Consider the following 18,956-nt stretch of genomic DNA (forward strand, 5'->3'; position numbering starts at 1 on the left):
TTTTAGTGTACACTCTCGCCCATGCGTTCGTTTTTTCTTACGTAACGTTTTTAGGGTAACAGGTAGTAGCTCTGCGAGACTACTTCGTTCGTTGCCTATACCGCCGTGTTTACGCGGATAGGCATATATTTTCGTATGTACATGTTTCAGCTTTTCTTACTTTAAAAGATAATATGTTTTGCTTGTTTCATGTACCTTCGTTACTTCTTACGCTTTTGTGTGGGTTTTCCCCTTGTAGCGTAATTTGTAGCGTTGCCTATACCGCCTTGTTTATGCGGATAGGCATGTTTTTCCGTATGTACATGTGTTTCAGCTTTTCTTACTTAGCATAAGATGTTTTGCTTTCATGTACTTCGTTAATTTTTACGCCTTCAGTGTGGGTTTTCACTTTTGTAGCGTAGTTGTAGCCACGTTCCGATATCTCCTAACTAGTCGAGATAATCGGCTCGTTTCGTGGTTTTTCATGTTAAGACGGGAGTATCCTTGATTTCATATATTGTTGTATATTTTCATGTTTCCTCCAGTTGTTGCTACGTGCGCTCCCTGAGTCTCATGACTTGGGGTGTACCTTGCTTCCATATGTCGGAAGTGTTCTCCTTGTAACGTATCTTGTAAGCCGCGAACTCCTATCCAATACTAGGCGGTTCGATTACGTTGTTGTTGTTCTTGTTTGAACCTTCATATATTTGTACATATTTTCATGTTCTCCATGGGTTTCGCTACTCGTGCACCTCCTAAGTGTCGGGAGTTTTCACTTGGGGCGTATCTCGTAGCCTTGTTCCTCCCTTCCCGCTCTGTACGCGGATAGAGGGGTTCTCTCCCTTGTATACATGCTTCGTCCTTTTCCTTCATGTATTCTAGTTACGTGTTCGCTTTTAAGTGTGGGAAGTTTTTCACTATTGTAGCGTACCTTGTAAGTCGCGAGCCTCTAGCGGGGCGCGTTGTTTTTGTCACGTAACTTTACTCTCTGTTAGCATACTCCCACCCTACTTCCTCCTTATAGTCGTCCCGTTTGATACGTTAGACTATTTACCGTTAGTCTCTCCTTAACGTGGGTTTCTCAGACATGTCTCGAAGCCACCTTAAATGTGTGATCTGTTCCGAGACCTCTGTCTAGTCTGTTTTGTTTTCACACCAGACAGTGGCAGCACATCGACACCTGGCTAGCAGGCCGGGACAGGTTAGATCTATCACCGAACCCACAGTTCCCCTGGAGGGAATCGGAGGAGAGACAGGAGATGAAGAGGAAGTGAGAGAGTTGGTGGGAGTTGAGATGGAGAGAGGCCAGGAGAGGGCCGGAGAAGAGAGAGAGAGAGAGATGGAGATTTGCCACCCAAGGTGCCGGCGTTGTCCGGATGTACCACCAAGGGCTAGGGCAAGGGCAAGGCTTAAGGCCAACCAAAAGCCCATGTGAGAGAGAGAGAGATGCAGATTTTGCCACCCAAGGTGCCGGCGTTGTCCGGATGTACCACCAAGGGCTAGGGCAAGGGCAAGGCTCAAGGCCAACCAAAAGCCCATGACAAAGACGGCCAGAGCGGACAGTCCGTCCGGGTCGCAGAGAGCGGCACCCGTTGTGGTGCGCGCAAAGAGAATGGCTCCGGAGAGCCAGGGTCCGGCGAGACCTCAGAAGGAGCCCGGAACAGACGTTCCCCTCCGACCCAAGGAAGGCTAGGCTCCAGGCCAATAAAAAGCCCATTAGAAGTTCCGACCGGAACGGACGGAATGTCCGGGTCGAGGAGAGTGGTACCCGGCGTGGTACGCACACAGAGATAGGCTCCGGGAGCCCGAGTCCGGCGAGAGAGGCCGGAGGAGAGAGAGAGAGAGGAGAAAGAGATATTGCCCCCCAAGGTCCCGGCACCGTCCGGATTCTATGACCAAGGGGGAAGGCAAGGGCAAGGCTCAAGGCCAATAAATAGCCCATTTGAAATTCCGACCGGAATGGACAGAATGTCCGGGTCGAGAGGAGTGGTACCCGGCTAGGTACGCACACAGAGATGGGCTCCGGGGGCCCGGGTCCGACGAGACCACGGGTCCAGCGAGACCTCACAGGGAGTGCGGAACCGAGGTTCCACTCCGGATCTCAGGAGTCGGTCCCGGAGCCGGGAACCGATGAGATCAACAACTGCTGGGCCCCCAGAACGGGGTAGTAAGGGCAAACGCCCAATCCGAAAGGAAAGCCGGCTGGAACGAGGTTCCCACGGCAAACGGAGATATACTTATCCCCAGCCTCAAAGTTAATCCCGCCTCCAAGAGGGGGAAGAGTCTCTTTCATCAGGGGAGTGTTGCCCCCCGGAACTAGCAGCTTGAGCTGCGACGACAGGTTCGAATCAATTGCGGAAAGACACTGCAATCGCTACACCATTTATCATTACACATCCCGAATGTGTGTTTAATGAGTACCAGCAGAAACCAGGACATGACATAGATTTCCTGTGCATTCATGGGTCATATTCTCCTCGCTAATTATATTTCTCTCTCGTTATAATTCATCGCCATATGTCTAGGTTTGAAACCTTGCTTATGTTTTGTTGTTTAAAACGCTTGTGGAACCCCCTCCAGAGCATGTTAAAAGGCGCAAACTGAAGCGATTCTAGTACAGTCTCTTTACTTAGTACCTTGGCAACCTGCCAAGAAGAGAACGTTTTCGAAGCTTGGCAAAGTGCCAGGAAAACGAAGCCTTCCAAGAGTCTTGGCAAACTGCCAAGACAATATTCCCGCGCTGTATATTTGTTATGAGAGGAGGGGGGCCAAGCAGTCACCTGGATTGACACGTGTAAGCTCAACGTTTGCTGCAACGAGCTGTCGACTACGTGAGCGATCCCATGGAATAAACCTCGCTCTCTATTTTTTGGGTGAATTTCCAAGACAAACGCGTTAGTAAGTTGGAAAAGGGGTAGGATAAAACCCCAACAAAGGTACAAGCGCTAACGCGCTCCGAGCATACAGTATGCGCTTCGTGAATAATGTTCGCTGTTCCGACATTTTAAGCACAGTTGCATTTCGTAGCACCTGATAGCCTAGTCGTGGCTATGCGCTAGGTGGTTTCAATAGGAAGTTGGATACTTCTACTGTACTACACTACGAAATTGACACGTCTCGACATGGAGAGATTTGAGGAGTAACGGGTACGTTATCATAACATTTATTACGTGTTTATTACGTTAAATGTGGTGTGGTAAAAACGTCGACATAACGTTTCTATGAGATATTAATGTTATATTAATGTTATATTAATGTCTTAACGTAAATCGTTTTGAAATATGAGCCTGAAAACGTTTTCGGTGACATACCTCTTACACCACTAATAACGTTATCATAACAAAACACTACATGCTTAGTAACGCTTTTGTGTTTGCTGAGTAACTCCCCGGGCTCCGTTAAGCAGCCAGGGATTTATGAGGTGGATTTTCTACAAACCCACCCTCTCACCATCTTCACAGCCCCTGTTGGGAGTTTGTTTCTGATGAGTAGGTCTATAGCTCAGTTAGCTCAGGGTTAAAGCCTTTCAGTCATAAGGTCCCCGGTTCAGGCCATCCCAAGATTAATGTATGTTGTCCAGCTACAGAGTTGTTGACTTTTCATAATCATGGACGTTAAATTTGTATGTAAGAGACTGACTTCAGTCAGCTTGCAGCTTGGTTAAGCCAGTGAGGCTTCTTCTCATGTTCCTACTTGCAGGATGATCCTAAATACGTTCTTAAATACATACATATAATTGTAGGAGTCACATAAACAGTAGCATTGTAGCTTTGTTTAAGATTCTGATGAAGCAAACTATCCATTCAGTACTCAGTCTCATTTTTTGTAGCAGGGTAGCATTGTTTAAGATTCTGTACTCACTCAGCAGAGTGAGATTCTGTACCTTCAGTACTCATTTTTAGAGAGTACTGTGGTCAAGTGGTGAAGGCAGTGGACTGGTGATCTAAGGCTTGCAGGTTTGAGTCCTGGCCGGATCATTCAGTTGTTTCCTTGGGCAAGGCACTTTTTCGTCAGTGCAGCTTCCCATCCAGAAGATACTTGTCTCTATGCTTGACAGGTTTTCGTTGACCGGGGTAATATTGTTAGGCGCCTCAGGCATCATTATCTTTCAATAGGTCTACGCCTTTTCTTTCCCCAATATTATGATTAATATTTTTTAGCATGGAAAGAACCTCCATTAAACCTCCCTACAGGGTACAGCTTAGCATCATCAGGACATTCCTTTTCTTCAGAGTTTTCTGATTGCAACGGGTTGATAACTGAAGGAGTCATCAACGGTACTGTGGTACTGAATCAGTACTGCGAGTGCGGCTGTCCTGCAAGCGCTAACAAGGTCACCATGCAGGCCGCTGTCCCTGACTTCTTTAGCAGCAGATACACAGGGTTGGGCTCTCTGGAGCCCTCCGGCGCCCAGGTACGGGGCTTTTGACTACCATCCTCTCAGACAACACGACGGTGGTAACATACTGTAGCTACGTCAACAGACATGGTGGCACCAGGTCAGAGCGATATTGCCGTCTGGCAAGGGAGACCCTCACCACAGCTACAGAATCTTGCATGGCCCTACAAGTCTCTCAGATAGCCAGAAAGGAGAATGTGATGGCCGATGCTCTGCCCAGGGGACAGCTCCACCCTGACGAGTGGACCCTTTCGCAACGAACATGAAGTAGGTTTTTCCACATGTTCAGCAGACCTCTGATAGACCTGATTGCGACACAGGGCAACAATGGGCTGCTCATCTTTGTTCAGGCGGCCCACCCGCAGGCCTTCCACATAACGCCAGGTACCTGTCGCGAAACGGACCGGAAGCTTACATCTTCCCCCTCTTGGCATGGTCAGCCATCATAGTGGCCCCGCTGACCCCGGTTCGGGCAAAAGTTATCCAGCTCCTAGCGGACGAGCCAGCGATCCTGCCGGACAAACCACAGTCGGTTGTCCCATAGACGGGGCGCTGGCTCACCCGGACAGCAAAGGCCTACAATTAGGTGCCTGGAAATTGTCTGGTGTTTCCTTAGACAGAAAGGACTTTGGCCGCCGGAGTGAGAACAACCTTGGTACTTACGTTTTCTGCCTACGGAGATTCGGAGTATGCCGAACGAGACAGACTCTGCCTACCATGGCCTTTCTAACCTTGATCGCCGACTCCTTACCCACACTGTTCCAAGAAGGGAGGCAGGGTTTAGACGATCAAAAACTTTCGTTCGGCTGTTGCCGCCTTCCATCAGGGGCCTCCCCTACGGCTCCACGCCAGGCAGCAACGGCTTGCCTTGACTAAGGTGCCTTCAGTCCTACGGTTTGTGGGGTGCTGATAGTTCTCGACCCCTCCTTCTTCGCTAGAACCAGGTTTGGGCTCTCCTACCGGGAGACATCATCATCCCAGAGATCAAGACCTTCTCTTTGATCCCCGAGGACAGACTACAGTATGGTTTCCCATTAGGGCACTGAAGTGGTACCTCAACAGAACACAAGATCTCTTGGGTACTTCGACATCTCTGTTCTTCCTCCTTCGAGTGCCCCACTCAGCAGCCTGGGAGGATACCTTGTCCCGCTGTTTGGTGGAAGCCGTCCGCCCTCTGGCTACAGGTCCAGGCAGATCCATGGCTCACAACAGCAGGGGTTTCACTGCTTCTACAGCCCTGTTCGCAGGTTTTCCAATAATGGACATCAGCAAGACGACGGCGTGGAAGACTCCAATCGCTTCGTCGCCTGCTACTTATCGGACATATCACAGGCCGATTTGGCTTTGGTCGCTCGATGATACGAGCTCCGGGGGTCCCACCCCTCGGGCCTCCCACCATCGGACAGTGCCACTCGGTGCATAGGTTGTGGGGAGACAGGTAAGTGGGGAACGAAGTAAATATTATAAAACTTACTGGTTTATATATTTACGAGTGACCCACTTACCTGTCTCCATTTCCCGCCACCCTCCCCCGAGGGAGGTGGGACGCAGCCGGACGGGGGAGTGGTCGTTCGACCCGACTCATGACTCCTCGCGTTTCGTCGATAGACATCGCCACTCCCTGGGTTGCCTGCGACTACTTGTCTATCGGTGGGCGTTGTTTCCTTAGTTTGGTTTACCAGGTTACTCTTTACCATCTAAGGTAGTATGGGCCTCGTCCCCTTGTTCAATTAGGCCTCTGTAAGTGTAGGGGGGGGCACGCCTACGGGGTGACGGAGGGCGGACCCCCACCCCGACTGTTCAGGGTGGGCTCCACCCTCCGCCTGGAGGCGTCAGCAGTCTTTGTTAGCGTTAGATTTTTCCTTCTCGGCGAGCTCGGCGGGTGGCAGGGTTTACCCGCCACCCTCCCCGAGGTCGCGTCAGGGGCCACTTTGTGGGAAAGTGGTCTCAAAATGAAGGAAGGCCATTTGGGCCAGTGAGGGTGTACAGTGTTAAAAGATTACCAGGGCATTCTAGACACGGTAGAATGCGGTGCATAGGTTGTGGGGAGACAGGTAAGTGGGTCACTCGTAAATATATAAACCAGTAAGTTTTATAATAATATCAGTGTTATTGGTTGGATCCTGATATCAAAATAGTAACACAATTCAGGCAAGATCGATGCAGAAGGCAAGTTTGAATGCTTGTCACTATACTGTTCCCAAATACTCCAACAAGTCAAATCGTGGTCACCCATGTGAAAACTTCAACCGTCATTCTACATTCATTCGAAGGCATTCTCAATCAGACATTTTATTGTGCATCTGAACACTTTTTGATGTCAGGGAATAATTCGGAACATTGAAACCTCCCAATATTAGAACTTTTCACCATGATGTAAAATTTGCAGGCAGAACTGCATGTTTTACATGTGTGCATATGTTCATGCAATAGTGGAGGTATAGGGTATTGATTTTGTCATTTGATTTTTGAGATCTGTTCGCAAAAACGTTCATATTTTATTTTTAAAAATGTCGTACTTACTGCTGAAATTATTCTTTGAAACTTCAATTCTAGGCTTGTATGGAAATATAGTGTGCATGTGTTGACACCAAATGAGAGCATTTTCAAATTACAAAAGTTAGAGCAAATTATAGGTTGAAATTCTTATCAAAGTTTTTGCCTTCAGCCTTGTTGCTCGATAAAGTTGTAGTTGCTTGATGAAGTTGTTATATTCTATCTAATTCTAGGAAGGAAAACAGGTGGGTGGCTTAAACAGAAGGACAATATTTAATTGCTTGTCGGTGACTTGTAATGATCTTTGTATATAACAAATTTTGCTGCATTTTGGAAATGTCAATTTTTTAATTATCACCTGTCTGCATCAAGTTATCACCATATTTCTCTCGATTAAAGACTTAAATGAAATTGAATCTCAAATTGTTGAGAAAGCTCTTCCCAATAAAAACGAAATGAAATTTTGCATTGAAAGGCAATAGCGTAGGTAGTGAAATTTGCTGTAGAGGACATAAATTCTCACATTTAATGTATAGTTCTGACAATTATTTCCTATGTTGCATGAAAATTATTTATTATTTCAAAGAAAACAGACACATACTTTTGTTTACCACCTCTGCTGATTAATTATTGTACAACAGCCAGAGAAACTCTAGAAGGAAATGAGGCTAACTATTACTGGAGGGAAACCTTACCGCAAAAAGCAAATTTTCTCCATTTTGTGATCCATTCATCCAACGTCTTTTAGAGGCTCTTCCAGAAATTTGTACAGTTATTGAAGAGTGCCAGTTTGAAGAGAGCCATAACTTTTGTTGGAGAGCCTTGGTTTTAGGAGCTGTAGCACATACTTGTGAAGTGTGGTTTTACTGTGAATGTGTTTGTAAAAGTTTCTGGTATTCAAAATTGTGCTGGTAATTAGTGGTGATGATAGGTAGTCAGTGATGATAATAGGTAGTAGATGATGATAAAAAAGGGAGTAAGTGATAATAATAGGTAGTAAATTGATAGTAATAGGTATCATAAGTGAGAATAATAGGTATGATAAGTGATGCTAGGGAAAAGTGATAATATTATACTGAATACGTGATGATGATAAGGAATAAGTGAAGATAATAGGGAGTAAGTGACAGATAATCATAATAATAATAGGTTATAAGTGATAATAATAGGTAATAAGTGATAGTAATAGGAAATACGTCCTAACCTCATTAATATTTGAAGTGAAATTGACAGCATGTAGAAGTGATTTTTGCAGTATTTAAGGTGCAAACAATACTTGACATTGTACACTGCCAGGTAAATTCTTATCGTAGAACACATCAAGTAGAGAAGATGAGATGTTGTGCATATTTTATCCAAGTGAAAGAAATTTTAACATTGTTTGGCAACTCAATATGATAACCTGTCTCCACTTCATGCACTTCTTATCTGTCTCAAGTACAACAATTTAAAACATTTAGTACTGTGCCCCCTGCACTGACCCCATTTTCCTTGTCACCAATGTCTGAATTCCTCGTCCACTTTCCATTAGTTCCTTCCGAATCTATCCATTTATGTAGCTATTGCTTACCTGTCTCCTCACAACCTTTGCCCTCAAACTCTACAGTGCCTCAAGTGAATTGGTTATCTTTTTAGTTCTGTTCTTCCCATTGAAGTGCTGAAAAGGTTACCAATTCATCCGTGGCAAGGTGTGATGGTAGTGGGGAGACAGGTAAGCTCGTCGATCATATCACTTAAAGGAAGTATCCAAACCTGGTATTAAAATTGTGGAATTCTGAACATGAACACCTCTTCATATCTGAGGACATTTACATCTACCTGTAATCAAGGTGGTTTTTAAACTCCGGAGACATCACTGGTGTTTGTGATTCCAGTATGTACAGTCTGCTCCTATTACGTGAAAGTTTTCTTCTTTTCTTTGCAGCGTTTCCGGTGGGGAGCTGTTTGACAGAATAGTGGATAAAGGAAGTTACACAGAAAAAGATGCCAGTGACCTCATCAGACAAGTCTTAGAAGCTACAGCATACGTTCATGATAAAGGCATCGTACATAGGGATCTGAAGGTGAGTCGAAACCCACCTTGGAGATTTACTTCAATATTTGCTGGTTTTAAAAACCTAGGCTGAACTTTAGTTGACATTGACCCTTCCTCATCCTTATATTTATTTACTTATATTTTGGGGCTGTTTTGAACATTGTTTATCTTAAAATACCACTATTTGGGTAACCAAAATTACCAGACATCTTATCATATTTTTAATGTGTGGGGCTATTGTGTGGGGCTATGTGTGGGGGCTATTCTGCTTGGTCAGATTAAAATATACCCAGTTAAACAAGGGAATAATTTCATCTGGTATTGCATAGCAACATAGCCTGCAAAATTGTGAAAGTGGACCTTTTGTTCAATTTAGGACCAGTTGTTTTGCTAACGACTGCATATTCAAGTCATGGTTGCCTTGTGACAGATCTCTGACGCAGCTGGCAAAGTTTGAAAGGGAGTGTTCACCATCTGTTTCTTACAGATAGGACAGCCCAGATGTATATCTGTTTTAGACTTCTGATAGAGGATCATATTCTAATATTTTGATGATCCCAATTTTAGAAAATTTGTTGCAAATCTTGAAAAAAAAACAACCCAGAAGTTTGTTCAATGTCCTCTTATGACATTACACCTGCTTGTTTCAAATTCACTTTTGCTACAACATCATTTTGAATTTCAAAGTGCAGAAGCTACCAACTTTCATGTATTTCTTTAAATATAAACTGGATTTTCTGTTATTTCAAAAGTTCCATGTGTACTTCTCTGTATTAATGACATGGACATGAACCATATCTATCTTGGGGGAAATTGACTGAAAAAAAAGGAAAAAAATATGATTGTGGTCTAGTTGTAAAAATGTGCATTTGCAAAATATTTAAATATTGTTCTTTTTCTTGTTTTCTCTCCTCAGCCTGAAAATTTGCTGTTTTATTGTAAAGATGAAAACTCCAAGATAATGATCAGTGATTTTGGTCTTTCAAAAATGGAAGGTTCTGGGGACATGTCAACTGCCTGTGGAACACCAGGGTATGTGGCACCGGAGGTCTTAGCACAGAAGCCTTACGGCAAGGCAGTAGATGTCTGGTCACTTGGGGTTATTTCTTACATCTTGTAAGTAGATATATATCTATCTTTTATATGGATTTAAACAGAAGTATAAGCCAATGGGTCAGCATTAATTTATCTGATAGAAATCTTTGTACCGCTACAACTCTGTTAAGCATCTACTTAGGAATATCCCGCTCTGTTTGGGAGATATCAGACGTCAAAAGTTCCAAAGTGTTTCAAGTAAGACAGTTTAGATCTCCCTTGAAGCCCAAATGACCTACCTTACTTCTGTGCTGGAAGAAAAGTAATCAACCCAATTCCCATCATCTTTAGCTTACGATAAAGAGTTTTGTACAAAGGCTTTTTCGCAGTACTTAGATAAGTAGTTTGGTAACAGATTTCTTCCCACTTTGAATAAAGAAAAAGATTATACCAGCATTATAAGCTCATAACTGAGCAGGCGCGTAGCCAGGAATTTGCCAAGGGAGGGGTGAAACTGTCGATTCGGAATTGCAAACTATCTAGGCGTAGCGACACCATGGTTGGCGCAAAGCGTACAAGAAAATTTTGGCTGAAAATGCCTCCCAGATCGCTGGAAATGGCACTTCCCAGGCCTTGTAAGTTGCATCTTAGCATTTTCTCTTTTGAAAATACTAGCGATATCATAAAAACATTAAAAAAAATTTTTTTTTTTAAATGCTAAAGGGGGGGCGGCTGCCCCCTTCGCCCCCCCTCCTTGGCTACGCGCCTGTAACTGAGCAAGACCTGAACCCCCCAGACTAGATGCTCAGAGTGCATTTAAGTTAGCTTGAAAAATAAATTCTACAGACTTAATCTTAAACAATTAATCTTAAACAATAAATTAATCAATCTCAGGCAGGCCCAAAACGGAAGATAACATTTTCCGGTAGTAGGACATTTCCAGATGTTCACCACCCACTTTTTGGAACACGTACCATACTTTCCAGACCAAGAGGTTCAGTCGTCAGGATACCAGAGTTCCATTGCGAACATAAACTGCTAGTTGAAAACCTTATCTGAGTATCGTTTTCCTAACTCAAGATGCCTGTTGTTTGGAAGTAACCTAGCTACTATCATCAGAGAATTCCCATGGTACTGCCTGGAAATTGAATGTTATGTGTGAATGGTCTTTTATTTCATCGTGGCAGTTAATTGCACTCCCAAAGCTTCAGTTTATAACCCTACTGCATATTTCATCGTTTGAAATGCGGTACATCACGAATATTTGTCGAAACGTCAATGAACTCTCAGCTCAAACTGCTCCATACGTTATCATGTGGTATATGCTGTGTTTTGCCCGTAAAAAACCATTAAAAATATGCAAGATTGCACTACAAATGTAGCTGTGCAAACACAGGTGCTATGATATAACTGGATCTATAGTCAGGTTGGCTGGCAGCTGCTTGGTACACTTCTATAACAACGATTTGGAATAATTTCTTCTCATTCTTTCACTGTTTATTTCATATATGGTACACGTTCCATAAATCAGTGATTAATTTCCCGCAGCTGTCTCAAACTAAACTATGTGTCTATATAAAACTGCAAGACCCACCTCGTTCGTTCGATGGGGCTTCAACTTAAATGCCAGCCCAAATTTAATAACCCACTCCCCAGCAATAAAAAAATGTCCAGGTGAATTAAGCTTATTTGAAGTGTATGCTACGTCGAAATTGCAAATTCATATCTTCATGATTAAATGCAACTATTGTTTGTTACATAAGCCCTTCAGAACATTTGAGGAAATTTACTGTGCCATTGGATATTGGGAATCAATTACAGTGCCTCAAATCCTGCCTAATCTAAGACAATAAAACAACAAAAATGCAAAGACCAAGCCAAAAAACACAAACAAAAAACAAATGGACATATTATTCAATTATAATATACTGCCATCGTGTTTCTTTCTTTTTCACAAGAATTGTATTATATCACTTGTATATCGGGGAGAAAATCTCAAATCACTCTCCCCTCTGAACTCACTCTCCCTTCTAAAATCATTCTCCGTCACGTGGTCTTTCACAGACCTTAAGTGCTCACAATCAGACCTTTGCTGAGATAATCATGTACATATTTAGCACACAAGGATCTATCCTAACACATAAAGTCAATTTAGGAATATATGTAACGACTCTGAAACCACCACCTGCACTTTCTACCTCTCTGGCTTAATTGTATGAAGAATGTAATGAATCTTTTCATTGTTGATGGATTATGCAGAACCAATCATTTGTAAAACTTGACTCTCTAGCCTACATCATTGTTTGGTGACAAAATTATGTTTTAATGGTTTTGTTTGTGTCTTGTTTGAAACCTTGCACCTGGTACATGCTTGTAGTAACCTCTAAGTCATATATCATCATCTGAGGACACAGTCCTGCAAATGCAAAAGTAATTGCATGTGTTGCATGATGCGTGAGATCAGTTCTGCTGATCAGGCACGTACAGTTAGCACTGTCATTCTCTGATCAGGGGGCTGCCTGCACTTCAAGGTATCGTCGTGTTGAATTCAATTAATACCATGTGGATGGTACTGGTCACTGAATCAGTTTTTAAATGTAATCAGTATTGCCCCAAAGTATGCTTAAAAAACTTGAAACAAAAGTCACCCATGCTAAAATTGAAAAGCTTTTATGAACTAGCTATCCTCAAATGGTTTGAGATAATTTTGAATGTTACTGTATAACCTCTCCAGAGGTACTTTTGAAAACTTTTAGCAATTTTTAAAATTTTGAGGCCAATTAATATGATGAACTTTAAATGGAATGAAATGGACCTGACCCTATACTAACCTGGAAATTCAGCCCCCTTCTCGTGAAATAATAAACTTAACAAAGCCAATCACAGATTTCTCAATCAAAGTTGCAGATTATCAGGCTTATGAAGATACAGACTAAGTATTTGTCACCAAATCAGTCTGGTTAGCAACCAACTAAAACAAGGCTTTTATTCTCAATTTAAAGTTAGAAAAAAGTACCCATTATTACTGTGCTTGTGATCAGGCAAAGAACATGCACCTACCATGTGAAAGTTAATGAGTGAGAGATTCCTGAATTTGATTTGATTCTCAACATTCATTGCCTAGAATCTCTTTCATATTAATATGAGTCACATACAAAAAGTAAATGAAATAAAGAATTACAAGGAATTTTGATATAGCTTACCTCATTATTTGAAATAACACTTGATTAGTCAAGTTTTTTACGGAAGAGCATAATGGTGTGGGATTTTAGTATATAAAAATAGATTTAAGAAAAATATATATTCACCAACTAAAAAAATACTTAAACTTATTCCTGCCAGACATGAGAAATTTTCCATCCTGTGTTTTGTTTATTGTAACCATTTTAGAATGGACGTTCAGTGCACGTGTAGTTGCTGCGTGTATTGTGTACAGAATTTGAAAGATTTTTGTACTTCACTTGTGGTTGCTGTTTAATGAAGTTCGTATTAATTGTCACTACCTCGATGGGTAATTACTGATTTTTCAGATCGCGGATGCCTGTTTCATTTAGACAATGGTTTAAAAATATTCCGATAACATTTATCAGTCCGGTGTGTTATAAATGAATATCGTCGCAAACAGTCCAGTAATTCGATCTCTGATATCTACAAATTTGATCAACAGAATGTCTACGAAACATCAGTTTAAATCGAACACAAATTTGTTGAATGCTAAGTGAACCCGACCAGTTTACAAAACCAATCAAGAATCGTTACGTGTTGAGATATCTGAACTTGCAGAAATGTAGGTCATTCAGTGACGTTGTTGCTTCGGTCTGTCAGTCGTTTCGGTCGGTAGTATATCAAAGAGATGACCGTAACTTGTGGCGTTATGATCGTGAATAATATTAGTTAATAAAGCTCTGTAATCAAGAAGCGAGACTCAAGCGGTGTTGTGGAGTGTTTCTAGTAGATATTTGAAAAGTTATGTGTCAGGGTTTTGTTGACAACAACTTGGTGGTAATTTTAAGCATGTAAAGAGAGTTAGAATACTTTGCTATCCAAGAATCAAATTTGAATATGCGGACTTTTAAGATCACATTTTTTAAAATAATTTTATATATACTTTACTCTTTGAAATGACACTTCACTGTTCAAGCTAATTACCTAGATTGTTATTTAATGATCTTAGTTTGAGATTATTGCTCTAATATTGATTTAAAAATATATTAATGCAATGTAAAAAGCAACATTTTGCTTAGTCATTAATTCAGTAATATTTATCAAACCTACCAGGAATGACTCAAAGATGGTAGTTGATGACACTAAGACATTTCAACCGTTTCCTCACACCAATGGAGGATTAAGTCAGCTATTTATTACTGAATTCAGTGTTTAACATTGATACAAAATATTTTGTACACCAGACACTTCCATGTAAATCATATGCATAAAGCAAACTTGGAAAAAAATTGGGGGGAAAAAAAAAATCGAAAATCGGAAAAATCGCAAAGATCAATAGTTACCATCAAGTGTATTTAATCCTTTTCTTCAGTGATAGGCTGTGATAATATCAGATATTATGTTGTAGTAACAGACTATATGTCATGAAAGTCTGAAAAGAAGACAGGAAACAGTGGTGGATCCAGAAATTTAAAAAAGTAGGAGGATCTTTGATGTTGACTACCATGATGTAAGATGTTTTGGGTTCCTTTTCCCAGAAAATTTAAGACATGCACATTCTGAGGCCTTTAAGCTGTAAGTTAGGTCCATATTAAGGTATGTCTCCATGCAAAGTTGTGCTAATTACTACTCTAAATTGTTTTCATGGGGTTGAATGAAGTTGGGGGGTAAGGGGCAGGTGAACAGCCCACCACCCTCCCTGGATCCACACCTGCAAAAGAGCTCAATTCGAAAATTCAGCATGGTCATGATTTGTTCACTGTTCACAGTTCACAAATTGTCAAACTCAGTTAAGATTATAAGCATGACCTACAGTATAGTTAGGTCATGAAAGGAAACAAATCATTGTTGTAACTATAGCAACAGTAGTGGACAACCAGCATATAGTCTGCACAGTTAAAGGTCATCAGTATTGTCCCCAAAGTTTGAGCATGCTGAAGTTGTTATAAAATTTCAAGTAGTAAAATATTCTGTGTCTCTTACTGTACCTTCTGATTTAATGTCAGACATTGCGGTGTGTTAATTCTTATAGATTAAGACATGTTTTAGTGATTCAGAGATCTGCTTTTGAAGATGTACATGCATACTAAAATATTTGATGAAGTTTGAATATGACTGACCTAGTGTAAATTCAACTTGTAGCATATTTTTGGAGTGGTACTTATTATGTTTAATGCTGTAATAGGTGTATAGGCTATACAGCTAGAAGTTGTTGCCATGGGGAAAATTTGTTGAGTGTCATTGGTAAATATTGAAGGCCTGGGCATTGTATTACTATAGGACAGGTGTATCTGCAGATGCTGAGTACATAATGGGGTTCCATCTACACAGAAACAGCAGTAATTTGTTCAGATGCATATATATACGCATAGCTGAAATCTTCAGGATGCACAGAAGTGTTAAGAATGCTTTCTGTTTGGTCAACATAAATAACTGCCTTGATTATTTAATTGCAAAGAGCAATGTTCGGAATGCTGGACGGCCTTAAAGATCTTTTAGCTGGAAGGACTTGGTGTTAATGTGTTTTTGATTCGGTTAAAGGGACACTTGCAGTGTGTTAATATGAAACAAAGGCCTGAAATAATGCACAAATGAAAAGAATGGAGAATGCAGTTGAAGATGAAAAAGTAATTATCATGTTGAGACTCTGTACAGAAAGCCCACAAGGTCTTTATTCACAGAATATATTCAAATTTTATGTTGTTGATATGGTTCATCTAGAAGTGACATGTTTGTGTGCTTCATTGCAGGCAAAAAAGTGTTACTAACCACATAAATTTTATGTTAGTGTTATCTTGCAATGAAAGCTCTGTCTGTGTATTTTTGCAGTCTGCAAAAAAAAACAAAAAAAAATGTAAATTGAATTGGCAAATGGTTTCGTTATTTCATGTGCCAAAAAGGGAGAATTAGCTGACATGAATTCTATTCAGCTGGCAAAATTCTCTACTTTTTTGGTGATGAGGTTGAAATTAAGATATCTTTAAGATGTTGTTTGGAAGTCTGTTGACTAATTTTTGACTGGCTTCTGTGTTCTGACTGTCTGCTGACTAATTTATGACTTTCTGCTGCCTGATTTCTGACTCAGGCTTTTTACTGTCTGCTGACTTATTTCAGATTGTTTGCTGACGTATTTATGACTGTCTTGCTGACTTATTTCTGACTGTCTTTTGACTGTCTGCTGACTGATTTAAGACGGTTTGCTGACTGATTTAAGACTGTTTGCTGACTTATTTCAGATTGTCTGCTGACTTATTTTTGACTGTCTGCTGACTGATTTCTGACACATTTGATCGTCTGCTGACTTATTTCTGACTGTCTTTTGACTGTCTGCTGACTGATTTCTTACTCTTTTTGTTTTCTGACTGTCCACTGACTCTACTGACTCTTTTGTTGATTGACTGCCTGCTGACTGATTTCTGATTGCCTTACATATTCTGATGTCTTTTTTTTTCTGACGATTTGCTGACGGTCTGACTCTTGTTTTCTGAAAGTCTTCCAACTGATTTCTGTCAGTCCTCTGACTGTCTACTGACTGATGTCTGACACGCTTTAGTTTTCTGCCAGTCTGCTGATTGATACCTGACTCATTCAGTGTTCTGACAGTCTTCAGTGAAGGACATCTTGTCTGTCATAATAACACAAGTGCTATAGACAACAGTAACCTTTCAAGCACTGACCCCTGGAAGGATCTGAGAGGTCATGGAGATTAACTCTCATGGGGATTATCCTGCCCAGTACTGAAATTATGAATTATGTAAATGTTTGTACAATGTGGCTAACCACAAATCTACTGGAGATGTGTGTGTAATATAGAAAGTACAAGGTGTGAACCATGTACGTTCATCTACTTTATGGTGCAACACGGTGAAAGAAATCACAATTTTATTTGAAATTTTATAGTAGAAGAAGTTTGTAGGCTTCATGGAATAATTGATTGGGTATTGCATATGACAAATTGATATCCCAAATGAGCAAAATGCTATCTATGCAAGTTTAAAGGTACACAAAGCAGTATTAGTAGGTGCATGATTACTCTACCACACTGGTTTAGAAGAGACACGGTTCAGAGCAGCCTTAAAAATCTTGACCACTTATCTATTTCCTGGGCTTATTATGCTTGAATTTAAATAAATTTATGATTTGCATCATCCTTTTAGTACCTTTTTTTTGTTTGGTATCGTTAACATTCTTTGATTTTGTGTTTAATATTTTAAGTCACACATCAATGCATAAGCAGGGTGCAAAGCTAGCCATGAAATTAAGCTTGCCTTAGAAATAGACCTGTCATTTCAACCTCCCAAATAATACAATATTTGCTGTCTATCCATATTAGAATATATCAGTCCTTAAATATTTTTGCTCGGATATTTTTTTGTTTCTTCCCTTCTCTTTTTTTATTTAAAAGCAATTTGTCCAAACTCCCATCTCAAATGTTGATCAATATGTGATGAGGCAAAAGAGACAATTTAAATCTCCGTTGGTCTTTGATTTCAAATCTTACCACTTCAACAGATTATGTGGATATCCTCCTTTCTACGATGAAAACGACTCCAAACTCTTTGAGCAGATCTTGAATGCCGACTACGAGTTTGATTCTCCATTCTGGGATGAAATTTCGGATTCAGGTGAGTTTTACGGTCAACTTGATACTCACTTGCATGTGAAATTCGTTAAGGTGCGTCAAAGATGGACTGGGAGACATCAACTTTAGCAGATGTTGAAAACCTTTCATCTGTACAATCTCATGCTAATCCCTAACTCTACTGTTTCAAGTGCTGTCAACTTGGGGATATGAAATGGTTTATTTTAATTGTCAAATAAAAAAAAATAAAAAATTGGAAGCTTATTTCTGAGCTCTTGTAAAAGGACGAGGAGAATGCAAACAGAAAATAAGATATTCTTGAACCTTGGCTGTTAGATTTCGTAACACTGTTTCTTTAATATTTTGATTCGGTGGTTGTCGTGACAATTTTTCATCATTGCCCACTCTATCGAATCATGGTCAGCTTTGCTTTCTTCATTACCTGTCCCCTCACAACTTTAGCACTCTCACTGTGCTTAGCCAGATCAATCTGGTAACAATTTTAGCACTCAGCAAATCCTTGCAGACCGGTCTGATCCAGGCATCCAGCCCAGTGACATAACTAGTCAAGTTCCGTGCCCATTCCAGACATTGCAGAATAGTTCCGATTAAATCTCACACCTTACTGCTAGTTTCAGTTTTTTCTCACTTAAAACAATTTGAATACAAGAGCGAGGAACCAAAGAAACGGAAGAAGTAAATTGTTTTGCAAACACTCCCACTACCTGCATCGTTCCACCTATTCCACCCATCCACCGTTCCATCCATCGTTCCACCATTGTTCCACCTACATCCTTCCACCATCCCCTAGCTGCTGCGATGGTGCTATAACTAACTAGTTGAGATCTCATTTTGCTTGTAGCTTAAATTAAACTTGCCAAAACATGGGCTGCCAGATATTCAACATGTATTGCTTGAGAACCACCATCAGAGCTTTAAGATGAAAAACACTTGGAATAATTTTTTTTTTTAATTAACTGAAGTAGCGATACTCTTAAAAGTTTTGAGGTCACAGAAGAGTGCTCGAGTACTAGGTGCTAATCAAAATGTGGAGTAAGTCCCATCACCATTTTCTGAAGTACAGTTAGTAAGTGTTCTCACAAATAATAAAATATAGCAATATTAAGAAAGTTATGAATAATTGAGTCAAAATGTATTAAGAATTGTTGTTAATGATGATGTATGAAGAACACACAAGAAAATACCAGCTGCAGAAATATTTGAACACATATTTATGCGTGATAAATGAGAATAAATCCGCAATC

At 40.7% G+C, this 18,956-nt stretch overlaps 1 protein-coding gene across 1 annotated transcript in view; it reads left to right on the forward strand.

The window, feature by feature from the left end:
• LOC139960829 (calcium/calmodulin-dependent protein kinase type 1-like) overlaps window positions 1-18,956 on the forward strand; it is a 127,039-nt gene that overhangs the window by 37,491 nt on the left and 70,592 nt on the right. The window contains exons 4-6 of the mRNA XM_071959414.1: window positions 8,799-8,937; window positions 9,826-10,025; window positions 17,622-17,734. Of these exons, the coding sequence (XP_071815515.1) occupies window positions 8,799-8,937; window positions 9,826-10,025; window positions 17,622-17,734 (452 nt within the window). The remainder of the gene's footprint in view (window positions 1-8,798; window positions 8,938-9,825; window positions 10,026-17,621; window positions 17,735-18,956) is intronic.

The sequence above is a fragment of the Apostichopus japonicus genome, chromosome 20 (assembly GCF_037975245.1).
Source record: "Apostichopus japonicus isolate 1M-3 chromosome 20, ASM3797524v1, whole genome shotgun sequence".
Lineage (NCBI taxonomy): Eukaryota > Metazoa > Echinodermata > Holothuroidea > Aspidochirotida > Stichopodidae > Apostichopus > Apostichopus japonicus.